General features: G+C 32.5%; 1 protein-coding gene across 7 annotated transcripts in view; it reads left to right on the top strand.

The window, feature by feature from the left end:
• Positions 1-15,548: 15,548 nt before the first annotated feature.
• Positions 15,549-21,283, top strand: part of LOC126883913 (collagen alpha-5(IV) chain-like) — a 35,525-nt gene continuing 29,790 nt past the window's right edge. For all 7 annotated transcript variants that reach the window (XM_050649628.1, XM_050649629.1, XM_050649630.1 and 4 more), the window contains exon 1: positions 15,549-15,643. In XM_050649628.1, the coding sequence (XP_050505585.1) occupies positions 15,589-15,643 (55 nt within the window). In that variant the 5' untranslated portion in view covers positions 15,549-15,588. The remainder of the gene's footprint in view (positions 15,644-21,283) is intronic.

The following is a 21,283-nucleotide window of genomic DNA, read 5'->3' as shown; positions in this document are numbered from 1 at the left end:
AGACTAGTAAAGAAGGTGACAGATGCCAAAAGACAGGGGAAAAGAAGAAGGGGCAGACCTAGAAAGGGGTGAATGGAGCACATCGAGGAAATCGGGACATAGAGAGGGAAAACTGTGCAACAGATGAAGGAAATGGCAGGAAACCGGAAGGCGTGAAAGAAATGGGTAAAAGGTGGATAGGTGATTCCAAAGTCCGACGCTTTTATAGGGCATAAGGACAACGAGAAGAAGAAGAAGAAATATTGATTTCAACCCCTACGGTCCCCCTTAAGGATAGCTATGACACGGTTTTGATAAGCAACCCATGCTAGAGATATTTGTCTATGTATGAAATTTAATAAAAATATGTTTCATCCGGCAAGCAGATGGGTACAGATCGACCTATAGTCGGATTTTAGACTATTAATAAAAACTAATAATAATAGAAAGGAAGATCGTTATAAGTATCGGAATCCTTTTACCCTTTAGACGAGCGGAACACTTCCAAAAAACGCTTATTTCTAGAGATACTGACCACGGAGAGGGGAGTGGCCAATTTTAGTCATACTGTGTGTTTTTGATGGTGCTGAAAACGAAAATGAGATTTATTTTTAATTTCATGTGGGGGAACATTGTCAAAATCGCAATTTTACCCCAAAAATAAAAAAAAAATTAAATCACGTTTTTTTGCGTTTACCTCGCTACAACTATGTTCACTTTAATATTTTTTTCTGAAACTTTTACAGTATATAACTCTAACATTTCTGAAGATAATGTTTCATAAATTTCTGTTTCAAGCTTTAATTCTTATTCTGATAAAGATTATGAATTTTTCAAAGGAAAAGGTGCGGATTTGTGCATTACACAGTTTAATCGCAAAAGTTGTCTGATGAAGTTTAATATTTAGCTTCTTAATCACGTCTATGTTAAAACACAGAGTACAAAGAAGTTTTCTGGTAAGTTTTAGATCAAAATGTTTTATAGAAAAAAATAGTGCAACTTTTAATATCGACATTAGAAATCCTCAATATAACGCTTATTTTTCGAGATACTGACCATCAACCATGGGTGGTGAATGGTTAATTTTGGTCTTAGATTATGTTTTTGACCGTGATGAAAACGAAAATGAAATTTATTTTAAATTTCAGGTGGGGGAATATTGTTAAAATTGCAATTGTACCCTAAAAATAAAAAAAAATGAAATCATGTTTTTTTGCGTTTAGCTGGCTACAACTCTGGTCCGTTTTAATATTTTTTTTCTAAAGTATGTACACTATATCGCTCACTTTTTTGAAGACAATGGTTTCTGCTTTAAGCTTTTATCTTTTAAAGTACATTTACAGTGAATTTCAAAGTTTAATCGAAAAATTTGACTGACAAAGTTTGAAATATAGATTTTAAATAGAACTCTTTTTAAAACATGAGTACAAAGAAGTTTGCTGAAAAGTTTTGGATCAAAATGTTTTATAGAAAACAAATGGTGCAACTTTTAACATCGACGTTATAAATCCCCAAAATAACGCTAATTTTTCGAGATACTGATCATTGGTGGTGAATGACTAATTTTGGTCTTACTTTATGTTTTTAATAGTGCTGAAAACGAAAATCAAGTTTATTTTGAATTTTAGGTGGGAGAACATGGCCAAAATAGCAATTTGGCCCTAAAAATAAAAAAAATTAAACCACGTTTTTCTTCAAATTAAAATTTGCACCATATTTTTTCGATAACACATCTAGATCTAGAACTCCCCATAAAACTTTTTTGAACTCTATGGTTTAACATAAACGTAATTAAATAGATCAATTTTAAAATTGTGTCACTTAATTTTTGCGAGTTAACTTTGCAATTCACGAATTCGCACCTTTGATTTTTTAAAAATTCATAACTTTTATGAGCCTTACACCACTATGTGGTAAAAAGGTTTTTTGAATATATATATATATATATATATATATATATATATATATATATATATATATATATATATATATATATATAAACTTTTATGAAGAAAACACTGAAAGACAACAGTTGCTTTCAGAGTCTTCACAAAGGTGAAAAATATATGCTGTAGGAATTTCAAAAAAAATATTAAAATGGAACAGAGCTGTAGCGACTTAAACGTAAAAATTCGTGACTGCATTTTTTTTTTCATTTTTACGGTAAAATTGCGATTTTGACAATGTTCCCTCACATAAAATTAAAAATAAACCTCTTTTCTTGTCAGCACCATCGAAAACATAAAATAAGACCAAAATTAGCCATTCACTGCCCGTGGTCAGTATCTCGAAAAATAAGCTTTATTTTCGGGGTGTATAACGTCTATATTAAAAGTTGCGCCATTTTTGTTATACAAAACATTTGAAACTAAAACTGTTCAGAAAACTTTTTTGTACTCTGTGTTTTAACATAAACATGATTAATAAGATAAATTTCAAATTTTGCCACTCAACTTTTGCGATTAAACTTTGCAATTCACGAATCTGCACCTTGTACTTTAAAAAATTCATAACTTTTACTAGGATAAGACTAAAAGCTTAAAGCAGATAACATAGTCTTAAAAAAAGTGAGCAACATATAGTATACAAGCCTTAGAAAAAAATATTAAAATGGACCAGAGTTGTGGCGAGTTAAAGGCAAAAAAACGTGATTTCACTTTTTTTAATTTTTAGGGTAAAATTGCGATTTTGACAATATTCATCCACCTAAAATTTAAAATAAATTTTATTTTCGTTTTTAGCACCGTTAAAAACATAATCTATGACCAAAATTAGCCATTTACCACCCATGGTCAGTATCTCGAAAAATAACCGTTATATTGGGGATTTCTAATGTCGATAATAAAAGTTGCACTATTTTTTTTTATAAAACATTTTGATCTAAAATTTTCCAGAAAACTTCTTTGTACTCTATTTTAACACAAACGTGACTAAAAGGCCAAATTTTAAATTTCGTCACTCAACTTTTGCAATTAAACTTTGCAATGCGCACAACCTTTATCACAATAATAATTAAAACTTGAAGCAGGTACCGTTGTCTTCGAAATATTAGAGCTATACACTGTAAAAATTTCAGGAAAAAGTGTCAAACGTGAACAGAGTTGTAGCAAGGTAAACGCAAAACAACGTGATTTTATTTTTTCTATTATTAGCGTAAAATTGCGATTGTGACAATGTTCCCCCACATGAAATTAAAAATAAATCTCATTTTCGTTTTCAGCACCGTCAAAAACATACAGTATGTCTAAAATTGGCCATTCACCTCTCCGTGATCAGTACCTGGTCAGTTTGGAGTTGCCTGCCGCTCGCCTACTTGTATTAAATATGTGAACAAGTTTTTGAAGGCTATCTTCGTTTGTCTGCGTCTGCGTAACAGAGAATTTTAATTTTATTGTAAAGTAAATGATGGTTTTGCTTGTTTTTGATTCAGAGGGATGCACAATCGCCGGACACCTGTTTCCACCGTTTCAGGCTTTTTCAACAGCGCTAGCGTGCACTCCTCTGACTCGAAAAACAGCTCAACCATCAATTTAAGGGGAATTTGAAAGATCATTCAAATTCCCATCGGGACGCGATCCAGCGACATCTCTTAACAAATTGAAGAATCTCAGATGCAGAATCCTCCATTAAAATGGTAAATAGTAATTTAAATCTGAGACTTTTCATGTTGGAAGTTCTTTCTGGTACATCCTTAAGGATGTACCAGGAAATGTTCGGAAGAAAAAAAAATGTTCTTTACAAGTTTTTCCGTATGATGCATAGTTTTCGAGATAAACGCGGTTGAACTTTGAAAAAATCGAAAAATTGTAATTTTTCGAACCCGAATAACTTTCGATTAAAAAATAAAATAGCAATTCTGCTTACCGCATTTGAAAGTTCCAGTCAAATTATACCGGTTTTGAATATTCTCATTGTTAAAAATTAATTTTTTTTGTCAAACAAAGCTATAAACACATAGTGCTTCATTGATGTATTCAATGCATCTCTCATTTAAAATCGAACGAGTAGGCGCTCCTACAAACAGGCTATTTCTACGTAGTATGCGTTAAACGCATGTATTGGGCAAAGGAAACACTATTTCTTTATAGATTTTTTTGACAATAAAAAGATTAATTTTAGCAATGCAAATAACCAAAATCGGTATAATTTGATTTAAAATTTAAAATGAGGTAAGCAGAATTGCTATTTCATTTTTTAATCAAAAGTTATTCGGGTTCAAAAATTGCAATTTTTCGATTTTCTCAAAGTTCAACTGCGTTTATCTCGAAAACTCTGCATGATACGAAAAAACTTGTAAAGAACATTTTTTGCTTATAATGACCCAAAAAAAACACACAAAAATATTTTGTTTTGCGAAAGATCGCTGTTACGTTATAACAATCTTATCGACATCCAGATCCACTGTTACCCAAAAAATTCGTTTTCTACAGGTCAAAATAAATAAAAAAAAACTTGGGTAAGTCCATCTGAAAATACAGGAGGCCGTTGTACCCCCCACTCCTGGCGACAGGACTATAAAACGCGCGTTAGCATGTGAACGGTTTCAAGTAAAATGTATGTAGTTGTAATCGCGCCTTATCAAAACGCGCGTTAAGCGCCTCTCATGTTAACGTGCTCTTAGTTTCGTAATAACGCAGCTGGACGAATCTTTGACCGTCTGACTGGACTAGACCCGTTTGGTGTGAAATGAGCAGTGTAAATCAGATGGCCTTACTTGCCTCTTATTCAAGTTCAATGATCAAAACAGTTTATGTCGACAGTCATGCACTATTAGAGCCAAGAATTGTTTAAAAACTCGAAGAAATATAAACAGTATAAGTTGGCATAAACTGTTTTTACCAAATTAAAAGTTAATTTTATTACTTATACTAAAATAACCATATAGATTTATTTAACTTATAATACCATATTGACTTGTTTTATTAATAGGTACCAAGGTAAAAACCTAGTCTTTTTCGTCAAAAACAATATTTTGACCATTTTGACATACTCTTTTTACCGAGCACCCGCTATTCCCGAGATTCCGCTATTCCCGCTGGATATTATAAAAATAATTGAAAAGTCTAAAAAACAATCAGATGGAAGTCAGAATAAGCAGACAAGTTACGGAACCTATAAATACAGACAATGGAACTAGACTGAAGGATTCACTAAGCCCTACATGCTATTCAATACAATTTAAATGCCATCAACAAAGGTAGTGGATACAAAATGGGAAACAATAAAATTAAAAAATTGAAGAGTCTCAGATGCAGAATCCACCATTAAAATGGTAAATAGTAATTTAAATCTGAGACTTTTCATGTTGAGAGTTCTTTCTGGTACATGCTTAATCTGAGTAAAGATAGAAAAGTAAATGATGGTTTTGCTTGTTTTTTGATTCAGAGGGATGCACAATCGCCGGACAGCTGTTTTCACCGTTTCGGGCTTTTTCAACAGCGCTTTTTTCCCTTAAGGATGTACCAGAAAGAACTTTTAACATAAAAGTCTCAGATTTAAATTACTATTTACCATTTTAATGGTGGATTCTGCATCTGAGACTCTTCAATTTGTTAAGAGATGTCGCTGGATCGCGTCCAAATGGGCATTTGAATGATCTTTCAAATTCCCCTTAAATTGATGGTTGAGCTGTTTTTCGATTCAGAGGAGTGCACGCTAGCGCTGTTGAAAAGGCCGGATATGAAATGCCTCCCGAAAAATGGTTTCTTACCTGCCGCTAAAATGGTCACATACGAATTGCCTCCCAAGCTTTAAATAAAGTACATGCTTCTAATCTTTATGTGAAGGTGAGACGTTGCCACATCTTCGTCCCTTTGTAAATTTTTGGCAAAATTGGTATTTTGTGATTTAATTTATTTTATTTTCAACCTTTATATATTAAACATTATTCACACTAGGCGGTATTTATAAATTTCAGCTAACTTGTACATATCCAATTAGTTTTATAACCATAATAATAAATTTTATAATAACCATTATCTTTTTTTTTTTTATTTATTTACGCTGTAACCACAGGGGTTATTAGCGATCTAAAAAATATAACAAAAGTAAAGTTAATAAAAATTACAATAGGTGATACAGTCCAGAGTCTTTAAGATAATTTATTGTGTTTTTAACATTCATGTTTACTCCTAAGGCTTCCTTTATATTCATTGGGATGGTATACTTCTTTCTTATTGTTTCATATGTTTTGCACTCAGTTAATATATGTTTCACGGAGAGTGTTGTTTCACAGTTTTCACACATAGGCGGCACAGTTCGCGTAAAGAGATGTTTGTGTGTTAGGTTGCTGTGTCCCAGCCGTAAACGTGTTATTTTCACTTGGTCGGGTCTGTTCGCTATTATTTGCGGCCACGGTTTCATTGATTGTTTGATTTCCTTGAGTTTATTTTGCGACGCACTCCATTTATTTTGCCACGCACTAAACACTTTATATTTTATTTCTGACTTCAGGTCATCGGAAGAAACCTCGTTAATAAGGATGGAGTCCTGGCTGAGGGATGCTGAACGGGCTAGTAGATCTACTTCCTCATTTCCTTGTATACCTGAGTGTGATGGGACAAACATAAAGTCGACAGTGATCTTATTTTTATTTAGGATCGCTATTTCTGATTGGATATGTAAGGCAATTGGATTATTGGTGTAAAGACGTTTGATAATGTTAAGTGAGCTGAGTGAATCGGTTATTATGAGAGACGGGGATTGTTTCGACTCTTTTATGTGGATCAGTGCTTGTAATATTGCATACAACTCTGCAGTGAATGACGACGTAATAGGCTTGAATTTAAATTTTAATGATGTATTGGGTGTGAGGATGGCTGCACCAACACCGTCTGATGATTTGGATGCGTCAGTGTATATCTTGTAGTGATTTTTAAAGGTTTCCATTTCTTTTAAGAATGATTGTTTGATTAGGCCTGTTATGGTCTCACTTTTTTTGTATATACTAAGGTTAGTATTAATTTTGGGAATTGGTATTAACCAGGGTGGAGAAGTTGGGAAATTTGTTGGGATAATTTCAGGAAATTGAAGATGTAGGTCATGAAGGTTTCTCCTAATTCTTTCGTAAAATGGTGGATCTAATCTTGTTGCAGAGAAAGTGCCTTGAAATCGATCTGTAAATGTATTGGTATAAGTAGGGTGTTCTTTATTACTGGCTATTTTAGAAGCATATGAGAGAGAAAGATATTTGCATCGTAAACTTAGGGGTGGTTCTCCTGTTAAGCATTGTAAACTTTCAACTGGTGTCGTTCGAAACGCACCTGTAGCTATTCGTAGAGCCGCGTTTTGAACAGTTTCTAAGGTTTTCAATACTGACATTTTGCTTGATGAATAAACTATCGTACTATAGTCGAGTTTGGATCTGACTAAAGATTTATATACGTGTAATAGTGTATTTTGATCTGCTCCCCAGTTTTTGCTGGAAATAGTTTTCATAACATTTAATCCTGCTTGGCATGATTTTTTAAGTTCTTCTGTATGTTTTTTCCATGATAACTTTTGATCGAAAACCATACCTAAAAATCGGACATTATTTGTGAAACTAAGGGTTTGGTTATATAGCTTCAGATGCGGAGTTCGAGTGTTATGTTTTCTTGTGAATAGAATACATTTAGTTTTTGTCGGTGAGAATTGTAATCCGATAGACCTAGACCATGTTTCTAACTGATTGATTGTTTGTTGTAAATGTTTTTGTATAGATGTAGAGTTTTTTCCTTTGGCAAATAAAACTAAGTCATCAGCGTATAGTCTTCCTTTGACAATTGGTGAGCATTGTTGAAGTATATCGTTTATGGCTATTAGGAAAAGGGTTGAGCTTATAACTGATCCTTGTGGTACTCCGTTCTTTTGAACTTTTTTATCTAAGTTAACGTTGTCTGATCGAACTATGAAGCTGCGAGATTGAAGAAAATTTGATATAAATTTTAACATATTTCCTCTGATATTCCAATTATGCAATTTCGTTATGATATTGAATCGCCACACAGTATCGTAAGCTTTATTAATATCAAAGAAGACTGCAATACAATCTTGCTTATTTGCAAATGCTTCATGTATGCCTGACTCTAAGTCTATTAAGTTGTCTACAGTGGATCGATTTTGCCTAAATCCGCTTTGCTGTGGGATAAGAAGTTTTTGTTGTTCTAAATACCATCTCAGTCTTTTATTTATCATTTTCTCTAGCACTTTACATATAATATTGGTTAAAGATATTGGTCGATATGATTCTGGTGATGTCCGGGATTTATCAGGTTTGAGAAGAGGTAGTATTATTGCTTCGGACCAGGTTGAAGGGAAAACCTGGTTACTCCAGATTGAATTATAAAGGTCTAATAATAAATTGTTCCCATTGTCTGGAAGATGTAGTAGAAATGCTAGGGGAATACCGTCTGGTCCCGGGCTTGCATCTTTCGAAGAGTTTAAGGCTTCGGCAAGTTCTATTAAGGAAAAAGGAACGTTAAGGTTGTGAATCTCATGTTCGTCAAATCCCAGTATGTTTTTTTCTACGTTGTTTTTATGCATTTTGAAATCGTCAGTATAATTTTCATCACTGGAATTTAACTCGTATTGGTCTGCTAACATATCTACGATTTCTTTTCTATCTCTAATTATTTTGTTATTTTTTGCTAGAAAAGGAATTTTATATGGTTGGCTTTTACCAGAGATTTTTCTTAAGTTTCTCCAAACTGTACTTATTGTTGAAGAGGTATTTAGAGATGAGATGAATTTTTTCCAGGATTCTTTTCTATTCTTTTTTAGAATGTATCTTGCCTCAGCTCGTCGTTTTTTGTATTCCGTTGTGTTTTCGTCTGTTTTGTGACGCTTTAGTTTATTGAAAGCTTTCTTATACTCTCTCGTAGCTTGGCTGCATTCAGGTGTCCACCATGGAAGAGGCTTATGTTTCTTTAATATTTTTGTTTTTCCTACATATGTCATGGCGGCATTAGTGATCATTTGTAAAAATGTACTTAAAAATTTGTCTATGTCGTTTGATGATGTGAAGTTGGTTTGGTTAATGTCCTGTTCAATTTGTTTGGTAAAGTTAGTCCAATCAGCGTTTTTAATATTCCACTTTATGATAGATGACTCAATATTTATTGTGCTCTGATGTGTTAAAGAAATTATAATGGGGTAGTGGTCACTACCGTATAAATAGGGTAGTAAGTCCCATGTTAATGTGGTGGACAAAATTGGGTCACACAGAGAAATATCAATTGCCGATGTTGTGCCATTTTGGATGTTGAATCTGGTTGGTCTTCCGTCGTTAAGTAGATTCAGATTTTGGGATGTTATTATGTCTTCTATAATACGACCTTTCGAGTTGAGTTTTATGGAGCCCCACATCGGATTGTGGCCGTTAAGATCTCCGACGATAATTCTAGGTGAAGGAATTTGTTCCATAATAGCTATTAAATCTTCTTGGGATATGGATTGGTTTGGTGGGATATACATATTACATATATAAATCTTTTGAGGTATATTTATTGAGATAGCTATTAATTCAATATTATTTAAAGTCACTGTTAACTGTGTGCTCATGAATTTTTCATCTACGTAAATTGCTACTCCTCCACTGGCAATATTTTGGTTTAATATGTTTTTGTAGAAACATGAATAATTACGAAAGTTATATACGTGGCTTGAATTTTTGAAATTTGTTTCCTGTAGGCAGATAATAGATGGGTGGGTTTCAGAGATAATATGTTTAAGTTTTTCGAAATGGGTATAGAACCCATTTAAGTTCCATTGAAGTAGAGAAGTGAATTTAATTATTCTTTAGAAGAGCTTATAGACGAGTCGGAGTCTTCTCCCGAGAATGAAGTTTTTAAACCAATGTATTTGCCAAGTTTTTTCCTTAATCTGGTGCTTTTGTTTTTCATTCTTTTGTCGGTATAATATGGATGTAATTCTGTTAGAAACTTTATAAGTGCCTGAGAGTCATCTGAGTATAATTTTGTTATGCTGATTATGTCTTTTGCTCCTTGTATATTTTCGAATAAATCCACTACTTGATCAAAGTTTAACAATTGTGTTTCGCTTTTTTCTAGATATTCTCGAACTGGTTCTAAAAACGTTTTAAGATTTGTTATCTCATCTGTTAAGATTTTGTCGTCAGTTTTGGTTTTTTTCATTAATTGAAGTTTAGGTTTTTCGAATTCGTCTTCGGCGGGTGGCGATGTTGCATCTTCTAAGGTTCTTTTTCCTGTTGTTTTATCCGAAGTTATCTGGGGTTCGTGAGTATTCATCTGTGTATTTTTGTTTAGAGGTAAGTTTTGACTTGCTTCGGGTGAGGTTGATTTTTGTTTTTGGATATTATAGGATGACTCAGACGATGTAGGTGTTGCGATTGTAGTGTTGACTGAAGACGTGGTTAAATGTATGGATGTATTTTGTAGTGGTGGTTGTTGGGTTGTGTTTATTGATAAATGCGGGATGGCTTCTGTTTGCGATGTGGTTTGAGAAGACATGGTAGGTGTGGAGGGAATGGTATTTGAAATTGTGGGAGTATTTTGCGGATTATCTTGTTGAGTATGATTTATTGGTAAAGTTTGTTTCATCTCTGTTTGCACTGCATTATCATTGTAAGGATGGCTATGAGATGAAATATTTGGACAATTAGCTGCCTGGTGTCCAGTTAATTTGCATTTGAAACATGTATCGTTTTGGGCTATAAATATGCGGTATGATGTTTGTTCTAACTCGACAAAAAAAGATTCAGGTAATACAAAGTTGTCTGGCAGAGGTGAAATGAAAATTTGTCGTCGGAAGCTTAGAATGTGACTGAAAGCAGGATTGGTTGCTCCTATTCTTAGGTATGATATGTCTGATAGAGGATTTAGACCTAGTTTTATTAATTCGTCTTTAATTAAGTTCGAAGGTATACTTGGACATACACCGGACAGAATTAAGCGGACTGATGGAGTTATTAATCTTCTTGCTTCTAGTATATTTCCATTTACTTCTATCTTCTTTGTTTCTGTTAGGAATTTGTCTACTAAGTTTTTAGATGATAGATATATGCATATTCTACCGTTTGATATACGGGATGCGAAAATTATATTTCTTGGTTCTATATGCTGACTCAATCCTTCAAGATAGTCATTGATTGTACAATTCTCTAGAGTGTTAAATAAAATGGCTTGATCTCTGTCTGGAGTTAATATATTGCGTGGTTGGCTAACTGCTTTTGAATATGATGCAATTTGTTGTGGTTGACTGGAAGATGACATCTTTTAAATTTATTTAAAATCCAACTCCGGTGCTGTCTCACAGCTTTCGCTGTGACACCCGTTCATGGAATTGGATAATGTAGAGATAATTGTCGTGATTTATTGAAATATTCAATCCAAATAGACACAAATAATAAATTTCATCTACTTACAATTAAAATATTCCGTATACAAATCACTTTCACTAGTACTTTTATATTATAGTACTTTTTATTTTAATTACTTTTAAATATGTTTCAGTAATTACTATTTAACTAGCTCGATAACCAAAAACACTTGTTCATCGGTAGCTGTCTAAACATCGAATCTCAACCATTATCTTTGTTTTTAATAATTTAACAAAATATACAAAAACATAATAAGTATTTTATAGATTTATTAAAAATAACATCACAAAAAACTTATTTGGAAAATATTACAAAATGTGTATAGAAATATAAAATTACAAAATATTTTTCCTAAATTTTTAACTACTTTGACAAATTCTAATCTATTTATTTTACATTCCTTTAATTCTAAAATTTTTTCATTTAGAAAATTTATTTTTACTGTACTTTCCGCAACAATTTTTTTGGTGTCGAAACAGAATTAATTTCATTTAGGTATTTATTTGAAATTGTAAAATTATATCAATAAAATTATTATTGTTAGGATGAGGGTAGTAATAAGAAGAATTATACTTGGAATGAAAACTTTCACATGGGTTTGAGGTTCTTTGTAAGGGTGAAGAATGCTCAGCCCAAAGATGTGGAGGAAATGTCGAATATGTAATTATCAACAAGATAATCACAAAACTGGATGACTCTTTCATCGACTGGTTTAATTTCTGCCAAATCTATAGCAAAAAAATCGCTAACATCTTCAGGATGTAAGAATGAAAGATCAAAAATATAAATAAGAAAATGCGTAATTTCGGTTGAGTTAACACCTTTTTTCTGGTATTCTGGAGCTAATCCCAGTGCTTGAACCTTTCTATACTATGCCTGACCCAAATAAAAACGACATCCATGAAGATCTGCTTCAGGAAATGCCATACGAATACAATTATGAATGGAAATTTTAAAGTACAATTATGAATGATACAGGACAATTAATTTTAAAACATTCTTCTATGATATATTTAAAAGCCAGATAATATAAAGATGACTTTTTATCTTGAAGTAAACAAAAGACAAGAGGAATATAATGTCCATTTTTCAAGCCATGTATACTAAACAATTGAGTGAAAAAACGAGGACAGTATTCAAAAGTTCCCTCAACATATCAACTGGAAACAGTCGAAAGAAAACGAAGATTTGAAAAACATGTTAATATAACAATATGACTATCTTTGTCATTTTTAGTTATAAAATTTTCATTTCTATTTGTAATAATAAAAGATGAATTAAGAGCTTTATGAAATTCAGGTATATTTTTGGGAAGTTTAATTAAATAATTAGTAGTTCTAGCATAATATAAATTTTGTCTCGCCCTATTGATATGATTGATAGTAAATGTCTCTATATATTTGTCTTCTTAAATTCTTTACAGATGAGCTTCATTGGTTTTTCGATGAGATCTTCCACGGCTGCTCATTTTATTGAATTGCTTACGGCTTTGCTATTGTAAACTTTGGCAGACAACTTCTCGTGGTTATAACCTAATATTGATTCAATTATCGTATTTTCACATCCTTGTGTTTTTACAAATGCTTTGCAGGTTTTTTAGTACATGTCCACCGTTTTACTGTATCTTTCGCCAACATTTTTTAAAAACCGAATGTAAAATCATCAATTGATAGTGAAGGTTTGTCCTTTTGACTGACACTTATCGTTGATTCCATTACTTCGGATGTTATGACTTAAACATAATTTGATTTTTAAATCGACAAACTGACAAGCTTGAAATAGACAAACTAACTGATCAGGAACTAATAAACTTTCAAGTATTTACACAAAATTTAGCCCATTAGCACAGTTTACAAACAAACAAAAAGATTAAGGTAAAAGTACCTATTCATGGAATCGTTAAGAAGAGATTAGAATCGGAATTGGAATTACCTAGAAAATACTCAGAGAATATAAACAATCAAAAATATTAAGGTAAAAGTACCTATTTATGAAATCATTAAGAAGAGATTAAAATCGGAATTGGAATTACTCAGAAAAGCTGGATAATAGATTGTCGGGTAAAAACTTTAAACAAATTTTATGTGCACTGCATTATGAATAATTAGAAAAATCAAAATAGATAGATAATACCTATTTAAATTATGATTTGGCAACATTGTGTCATTATACAGAGTTAAATAGATAAAATATCAGCCTAAATGATTAACGAAACGGAGGCATTTCGATTGTAGGTACCTGGGAGGCATAAATATTTACCTATAAAAACAAGCAAAACCATCATTTACTTTTCTCTTTACTCAGATTTGAGTACTAGAAAGTTCCTTTACTGTCCTTTCCGAGACGAATGAAAACGGAATGTGATTACAAGGAATCCTTTTTATTTTCTACATTCGTCGTCTGCGGTCTTATAAATTGTTAAAGTCGCAGATTAAGGATGTACGTAAAAAACTTTCAACATGAAAAGTCTCAGATTTAAATTACTATTTACCATTTTAATGGTGGATTCTGCATCTGAGACTCTTTAGTTTTTTAATTTTATTGTTTCCCATTTTGTATCCACTACCTTTGTTGATGGCATTTAAATTGTATTGAATAGCATATAGGACTTAGTGAATCCTCCAGTCTAGTTCCATTGTCTGTATTTATAGGTTCCGTAACTTGTCTGCTTATTCTGACTTTCATCTGATTGTTTTTTAGTTTTTTAATTATTTTTATAATATCCAGCGGGAATAGCGGGATCAGTTTCGATACAACCTTTGTTAGAGACGGTCGCGTTTATTAATTCTAGGATGCTCGGTAAAAAGAGTATGTCAAAAATGGTCAAAATATTGTTTTTGACGAAAAATACTAGATCTTTACCTTGGTACCTATCAATAAAACAAGTCAATATGGTATTATAAGTAAAATAAAATTATATTGTCATGTTAGTATAAGTAGTGAAATGAACTTTTAATTTGGTAAAAACAGTTTATGCCAACTTATACTGTTTATTTTCTTCGAGTTTTTAAACAATTCTTGGCTCTAATAGTGCATGACTGTCGACATAAACTGTTTTGATCATTGAACTTGAATAAGATGCAAGTAAGGCCATCTGATTTACACTGCTCATTTCACACCAAACGGGTCTAGTCCAGTCAGACGGTTAAAGATTCGTCCAGTTGCGTTACTACGAAACTAAGAGCACGTTCACCCTCTTCGATTCAACCGGTTTGCGGTTTATATGTGGGGGAGCGCATGCCGTATCCACTTGAGCAGCTACACCTAGCACGGAGCACCCACTTATGGATACGTACCTTAAGGTTATCAACTGCTTGTAAAATTTCCATCGAATATTCGTAAAATTGCGTTTTGATTTTAGACCAAAAGTTGACCTTTCAAGCTATTGGCCATATTCACCAAAAGAGAATCGCAATTGATCGGGATTCTATTTCCTAGGTCTAGCGATTGCGCGGAAGGGAGTCCTCTATGACGTGACGTAAAGAAAGAGCAGTGGAGTCTAAAAAGATCTGTTCTACTCAAAACATGTATTACAAATAGTTTTTCAAAAAACCCGGTTAAAAAGCTCAGAATGGCTGTCTTATAGGAGGATTTGATCTCTTATAATATAAGATGTGGGTGTAACACTTCATCGTGATAGTTCAATGTTTGAATCATACGCTTTTTAACCCCGATGATGAAGGTTGTACGAAATGGTGTATAACTCTTATTGCGTCATAAAGCCGGCATGGGGTTTTGGTATGCAATAATTGTATGTAATATGGTCCGTTTACGGTTAATTAACAGTGCATAGATCATTATATGGTGCTGATAATTTGAAGTCCCTTCGTCTCTTTTGAAGTCCTGCCTGATATTTTTTAAAGATGGTGCGTTACGTCAAAATTTCCAGTTTTTTTGTAACCAAGTGTTTCGCGGTAATTTTGTTGGCTTTTAGCTGTTTAACTAACTTTAATAAAAATTCGTCTATTTTGATCTACGAATGTGTAACATTCCGTATATGAATTTCGCACCAAATAACATTCCACATATGTGTTTGGCACCCCGCCGCCTATTGGTTGAAATATGGCCCCGTATCGCAAAGAACCAATAGAAAAGAAGTGCCAAATACATATACGGAATGTTTAGATGCATTCGGCATCCTCCCTGTATATAAGATATTTTACGATTTTAATATTACACGAATAGGTACATGTAGGTGTTACCTCAAAATAATATCAAATGTTTTAGCTATAAAAAAGCAACTATTTCAGTAATAATAAAGTTTTTCTGTAATGAACAAGAGATTAGTATTGGTATTAAGTATTTTATTCTCATTTTTTCTAAAAGGTAAATTTTTAAACTTTACAAAATGGTCAGTAGAATATTTAAATATATTATCCAAAAATATTGTGTATTGGCATGTATCAGTTCTTTATTTAATTTTCTCCGGCAATTTCCTTAGCATTGCTGTTTAGCTTTTTCCTACTTAACGAAACTTATTATTATTACTGTACTAATTTTTCCATTTTATTTACATCCATCTAGTATTTATCAAACATCTATAAAATAAACTGTTCATGTGACTTTCTATATTTTTCTTTGAGTAGGTAAGTACCAAACGGTAATTTGAAATTTCTAAAATGAAATTTTGATTTTAAAAATATTTTTATTAATTCAATTACAATTTTGCATACGTCTTTACTGACGAGACCAAGATCAATAATGATTTTTACAATACAATTAAAATAAAACTATCTAACAGAACTTGTTGAAACTGCGGAGTCAGATGCAGGTGTTCTGATCTCACCATATCGCTATTTTTATTTTTAAATCCACATAACTATCAAATCTCTCCTTCATTTTGAACTCTCGTCAATTCTTTTCAAGAACGAAACTCTCGAGAATTATTTCCAAGGGTATTTTATATATAGGCCTGTCACTCTTGGGCAGGACTATAAGCCACCCATTAATATGAGCTCTGCTATGCCTTTTCTTTGTTTCCTTGTTCCCCATTCCTTTCTATTTTCTATTTTTGTTCTCCAATTAGGTATCTTCATTATGTTGATATCTTTCCGATACTTATAACGATCTTCCTTTCTATTATTATTTGCTTTTCTTAATAGTCTAAAATCCGAATACAGGTCGATTTGTACCCATCTGCTGGCCGGATCAAACACTTTTTTTATTAAATTTCATACATAGACAAATATTTCTAGCATGGGTTGCCTATCAAAATCGTGTCATAGCTATCCTTAAGGGGGGGGGGGGGCGTAGCGGTTGAAATCAATATTTAAAACACTTTTTTTTAAGTATGGTAGAATTATTTTATTTTCAAATTAAATAGCATATTCAGCACAATTCATAGATTATTCAAGAAAAAATTCAAGAAAAAATATTGAAAAATAAGCTAACGGTGGTAAATTTTTGAAGACACCTCAAAATATAATGAATTTTGCGGTGGACATCAGAACTCATCATTGGATCACGGTAAACAAAAAATTCAAAAAGATTTTATTAGCTTATGAGTTTTTCAAGGTTACAATGTCGAGTGTTTAGTTTCATCGAATTTTGATTTTTTTGAAATCACTCAGAAATCAAAACAACGAATTTTTTGCAAAATCAACATATGAGAGAATCAATATATTTATTATTGTTAAACAAAAAATAAGCAAAAAATAAAATAGATCTTGACAGCATTACTTCAAGGAATGTCTAAAGAAAATATATACAAAATTCCAAGTGGGTAGGTCAAGTAGTTTTTGAGTTACAATGTCTACAACCTTTAAAAAAGCAGTTTTGAGGAAAAAGCGTTTAAAGTATTGGCAACTTTTATTTTCAATTTCTTTTTTGATGATGCACACCGGAATATTTTTGAATCGCGAAGTAATTTACAAAAGAGAATGAGAACAGCTGTTGACCGTTGTTCACTACGTTCAAGCGCGCTGGTGCGAACCTGCTGCAAAGCTAGTCGAAGATAGGGATATTCAACACTATCTCCCTACCTCCCTACCTTCGACTCGCTTTGCAGCAAGTTCGCGCCAGCACGCTTGAGCGTAGTCAGAAACGGTCAACAGCTGTTCTCATTTTCTTTTTTAAATTACCCCGCGGTTCAAAAACATATTCCGGGGGCATCACTTTACGATTTGACACACAAAATAGAAATTGAAAATAAAAGCTGACAACACGTTAAACGCGTTTTTCTCAAAACTACTTTTTTCAAAGACTGTAGACATTGTAACTCAAAAACTCCTGGACCAACCCACCTGGAGTTTTGAATATATTTTCTTTAGACATTCCTTAAGGTAACGCTGTCGAGATATTTTTGTTTCGTGTTTATTTTTTGTTTAACAATAATAAATATGTTGATTTTCACCCTTTTTTGCAAAAAACCGTTGTTTTGATTTCTGAGTGATATCAAAAAGTCAAAAATCCATAACACTAAGAAAACTCAAAAACATTAGCTCAAGGAACTCAAGAACTAATAAATTTTTTTTTGAAATTTTTGTCTATTATGATCGAATGATGAGTTCTGATGTCCACCGCAAAATTCATTGTTTTTTGAGGTGTCTTTAAAAGTTTGCCACTGTTGGCTTATTTTTTAATATTTCTCCTTGAGTTTTTTCTTGAATAATCTATGAATTGTGCTGAATATGTCTATATATGAAACTTAACAAAAAAAGAGTGTTTCATCCGGAAAGCAGATGGGTACAGTTCGACCTATATTCGGATCCCGTACTATAATCTTTATTAGTGAGTCACAGCGTCTCTGCTGTCTGGTTATGGCAGGTCTGATTGCTGTTTTATATTTTTTCATTTTGGTATTTTTGTTGATATGTCTGTCTTTCAGTAGTTTTTGGTATTTTCAATATGCTCTACTACTCTTTCTGTCTATTGTTATACCTAGATACTCAAATTTCTCTACTTTTTGGAATACGTATTTTTCAATCTTTCCATTATCTATGTTTAGGGTTACCATACGCCCGGATTTCGTCCGGACAGTCCGGATCTGAAAGACATGTCCGGATTGGCGTCCGGATATGAGAAATGTCCGGATTTTTTTCTTTACTAAAAAAAAATATTTAAATGTAGAAAGGATGTCTTCAATTTCTTAAGAAATAAAATAATACACCATCATGGTTCACAACTTTATTCCCACCTCATGTCTTACAGTCTTCTCCTGTCTATCATCTGTCAGCTGTCATTACCCCTTGACAACCTTGACAGAACATCAAATTTAAATTTAAAAAAAGGCGGTAACGATATGAAGCCTACAACTCGGCCAACCGACAACAAGAGCGCCCTCGCTCTTCCATATAAAAAAATACAACTATTTGGAAGTACATAAACATGACAAAAATCATCATTCATAAATATATGTCATAACATGCCATCTGTCATAAACTGTCATCGACAGTACATACATAAACATGACAAAAATCATAACATTCCTAAATATTTGTCATATCATGTCATCTGTCATGAACAAAAATATAACTACACTGAAAGTGAAAGTACATAAACATGACAAAAATCATAACATTCATAAATATTTGTCAAACATTATTTCTAATAAACATAAATTATCATAAGCACCTTTCAGGAATTATTCCTCATAAATGTAATTCATCATAAGTTCTTAAACGTCGTATACATAATGGGTAATTATAGATATTAATTGTTTTGCACAAATATAAGTTGTAGTTGCTAAACATAAAGTAAGTAATTTAGTGTGAATAAAATAAGAATCATAATATAAAAGGTTAAAATACTTAAATAAAATCTAAGACAACGCAAATGGATAAAACCCTTATGGAACTATTAAGTCGTACAGGAAGACTTAGGGCCGGTTGTTCGAACGCTAATCAACATTGATCACTATCAAATATTTAATTACTGTCACAACGGTCAATGTCAACTTTGGTTGGGTTGCTGAAAACATAGTTAATTATAATTATGAGATTAGTTAGTCAATTAACATAACAATTATTAACATAATTGATTTACTAATTTCGTAATTGTCATCAATAATTATGTTTTCGGCAACCCAACCAAAGTTGACATTGACAGTTGTGACAGTAATTAAGTATTTGATAGTGATCAATGTTGATTAGCGTTCGAACAACCGGCCCTTAGTTTAGTGTGATGATTTCATCCATAATCTGAGATGATCAGCATCAAATACACTTTCGAATGGTTTCTGAGTCACCTGAAAACCCTCAACATCAGAAATTAGATATCTGTCATTAGGTAATATTTTCTTAATAATATAAGGTCCCTTAAATTTAGGTAATAGTTTCTTATTTACACCAGGTGTAACATCAACATTAGGTGTCATGACATAATCACCAATATTATAAATTGAAGCTTGTTTATGTCTTGAATCGTAGTACAGCTTATTGACTTCTTGGGATTTCTCTATCTTGTCACATGCATTATGTCGTAGTTCGTTAATATCGGATTTGTCTTTGTTAATGGATGACAGAAAATACTTTAAATGATCTTTGACATTACCTACTTGGTTCATTCCAAACAATAGTTTAGAAGGTGTTTGGCCTGTACTTCGATTAACAGTGTTGTTGACGGCAAATTCAACTTCATTAAGTACTTGATCCCAACATTCTGGGCCCTTGGTTAGTTTCGCTATCATTGGTATAATGAACCGGTTGAACCTTTCAATCTGTCCATTGGCTCTTAGTACGCTGGTAGCTACAAGAACATGCTGTATTCCGTTATCTGTTAAAAATTCAGTGAATTGTTTGGACGTAAATGCTGAGCCCCGATCGGTGACTATTTTTAAAGGTTTACTGTAAGTAAAGAAGTATGAGTTTAAATACTTAATAACCTCATTACAATTAGTTGACTTGCAAGCATACAATTTCAAGAATTTAGTAAAGCCATCTACAATTGCAAAAATATGTTAATAACCAGTTCCTTTAGATTTTTCAAGAGGTCCACAATGATCCAAATGTAAAATATTAAATGGTTTGTCTCCCTTTGGTATGCTGTGTAAAAATCCTTCCCTTTTACCACTGTTAGGAGCAAAGACAATGCACTTCAAACAATTTGTAATATAAGTTCTTACCTTTTGTCTCATATTAGGAAACCAGTACGATTCTTTTATGGCTTCACAACATTTATCTAAGCCCACATGTCCTAATTCATCATGGCAACTCCGGAGCACATTGTTTTCCATTGATTCAGGTACATAAAATAGTAGTAAATTATTACTTTTTCTATAAAGTATGTCATTATTTAATTCAAACAACTTATGCTCACTGGATTGTAATGTCTCCTTTAATTTACATATAATATCATCTTGCCCTTGTTTAATAGCTAAATTATGTTCAAAAGTGTTTTCCTCAATTATTAAAATACTTCCAAAGCACCTACTTAAAGCATCAACATGCTTCATGCTTGTTCCACTTCTGTGTTCTATAGTATAATCAAAATTATCGAGAACGAGACTCCATCTCATAATTTTAGGGCTAACATCAACAGTATCTTAAATTTAATTCCATATAAGTATACTCTAAATCGGTTAAGTGTGTTGATAACGGCTTTTAGTTCCAAAATAAAACTATGCTGTTTAGATTCTGCTTGAGTAGTTCTCTGACTGTAAAAGAACACTGGATGAAATTTTTGGTCTGCTTGTTTTTGGAGTAATATCCCACCATAACCACTAGAGCTGGCATCACAATGGATTTGGGTTTCAGCTGTAGGAGAATAGAGAGCTAAAACAGGTTTGGACACTAACATTTGTTTTAAACTATGAAAACTTTTCATTTGTTCTCTTCCAAATTCAAATGAAACATTCTTTTTTAATAAATCATAAAGTGGTCCAGCAATTATTGAAAAGTTGGGAACGAATTTTCTAAAATATGAAGTAAGGCCTATGAAACTGTGTAACTGTTTAACATTTCGTGGTACTGGGTACTCTTTAATTGCACTAATATGTCGATCACTTGGTCTTATCTCATCACCATTAAT

Source organism: Diabrotica virgifera, chromosome 4, assembly GCF_917563875.1.
Source record: "Diabrotica virgifera virgifera chromosome 4, PGI_DIABVI_V3a".
NCBI classification, from domain to species: domain Eukaryota; kingdom Metazoa; phylum Arthropoda; class Insecta; order Coleoptera; family Chrysomelidae; genus Diabrotica; species Diabrotica virgifera.
Note: the sequence above shows the minus strand (reverse complement) of the source record. Positions and strands in the feature narration are given on the sequence as shown.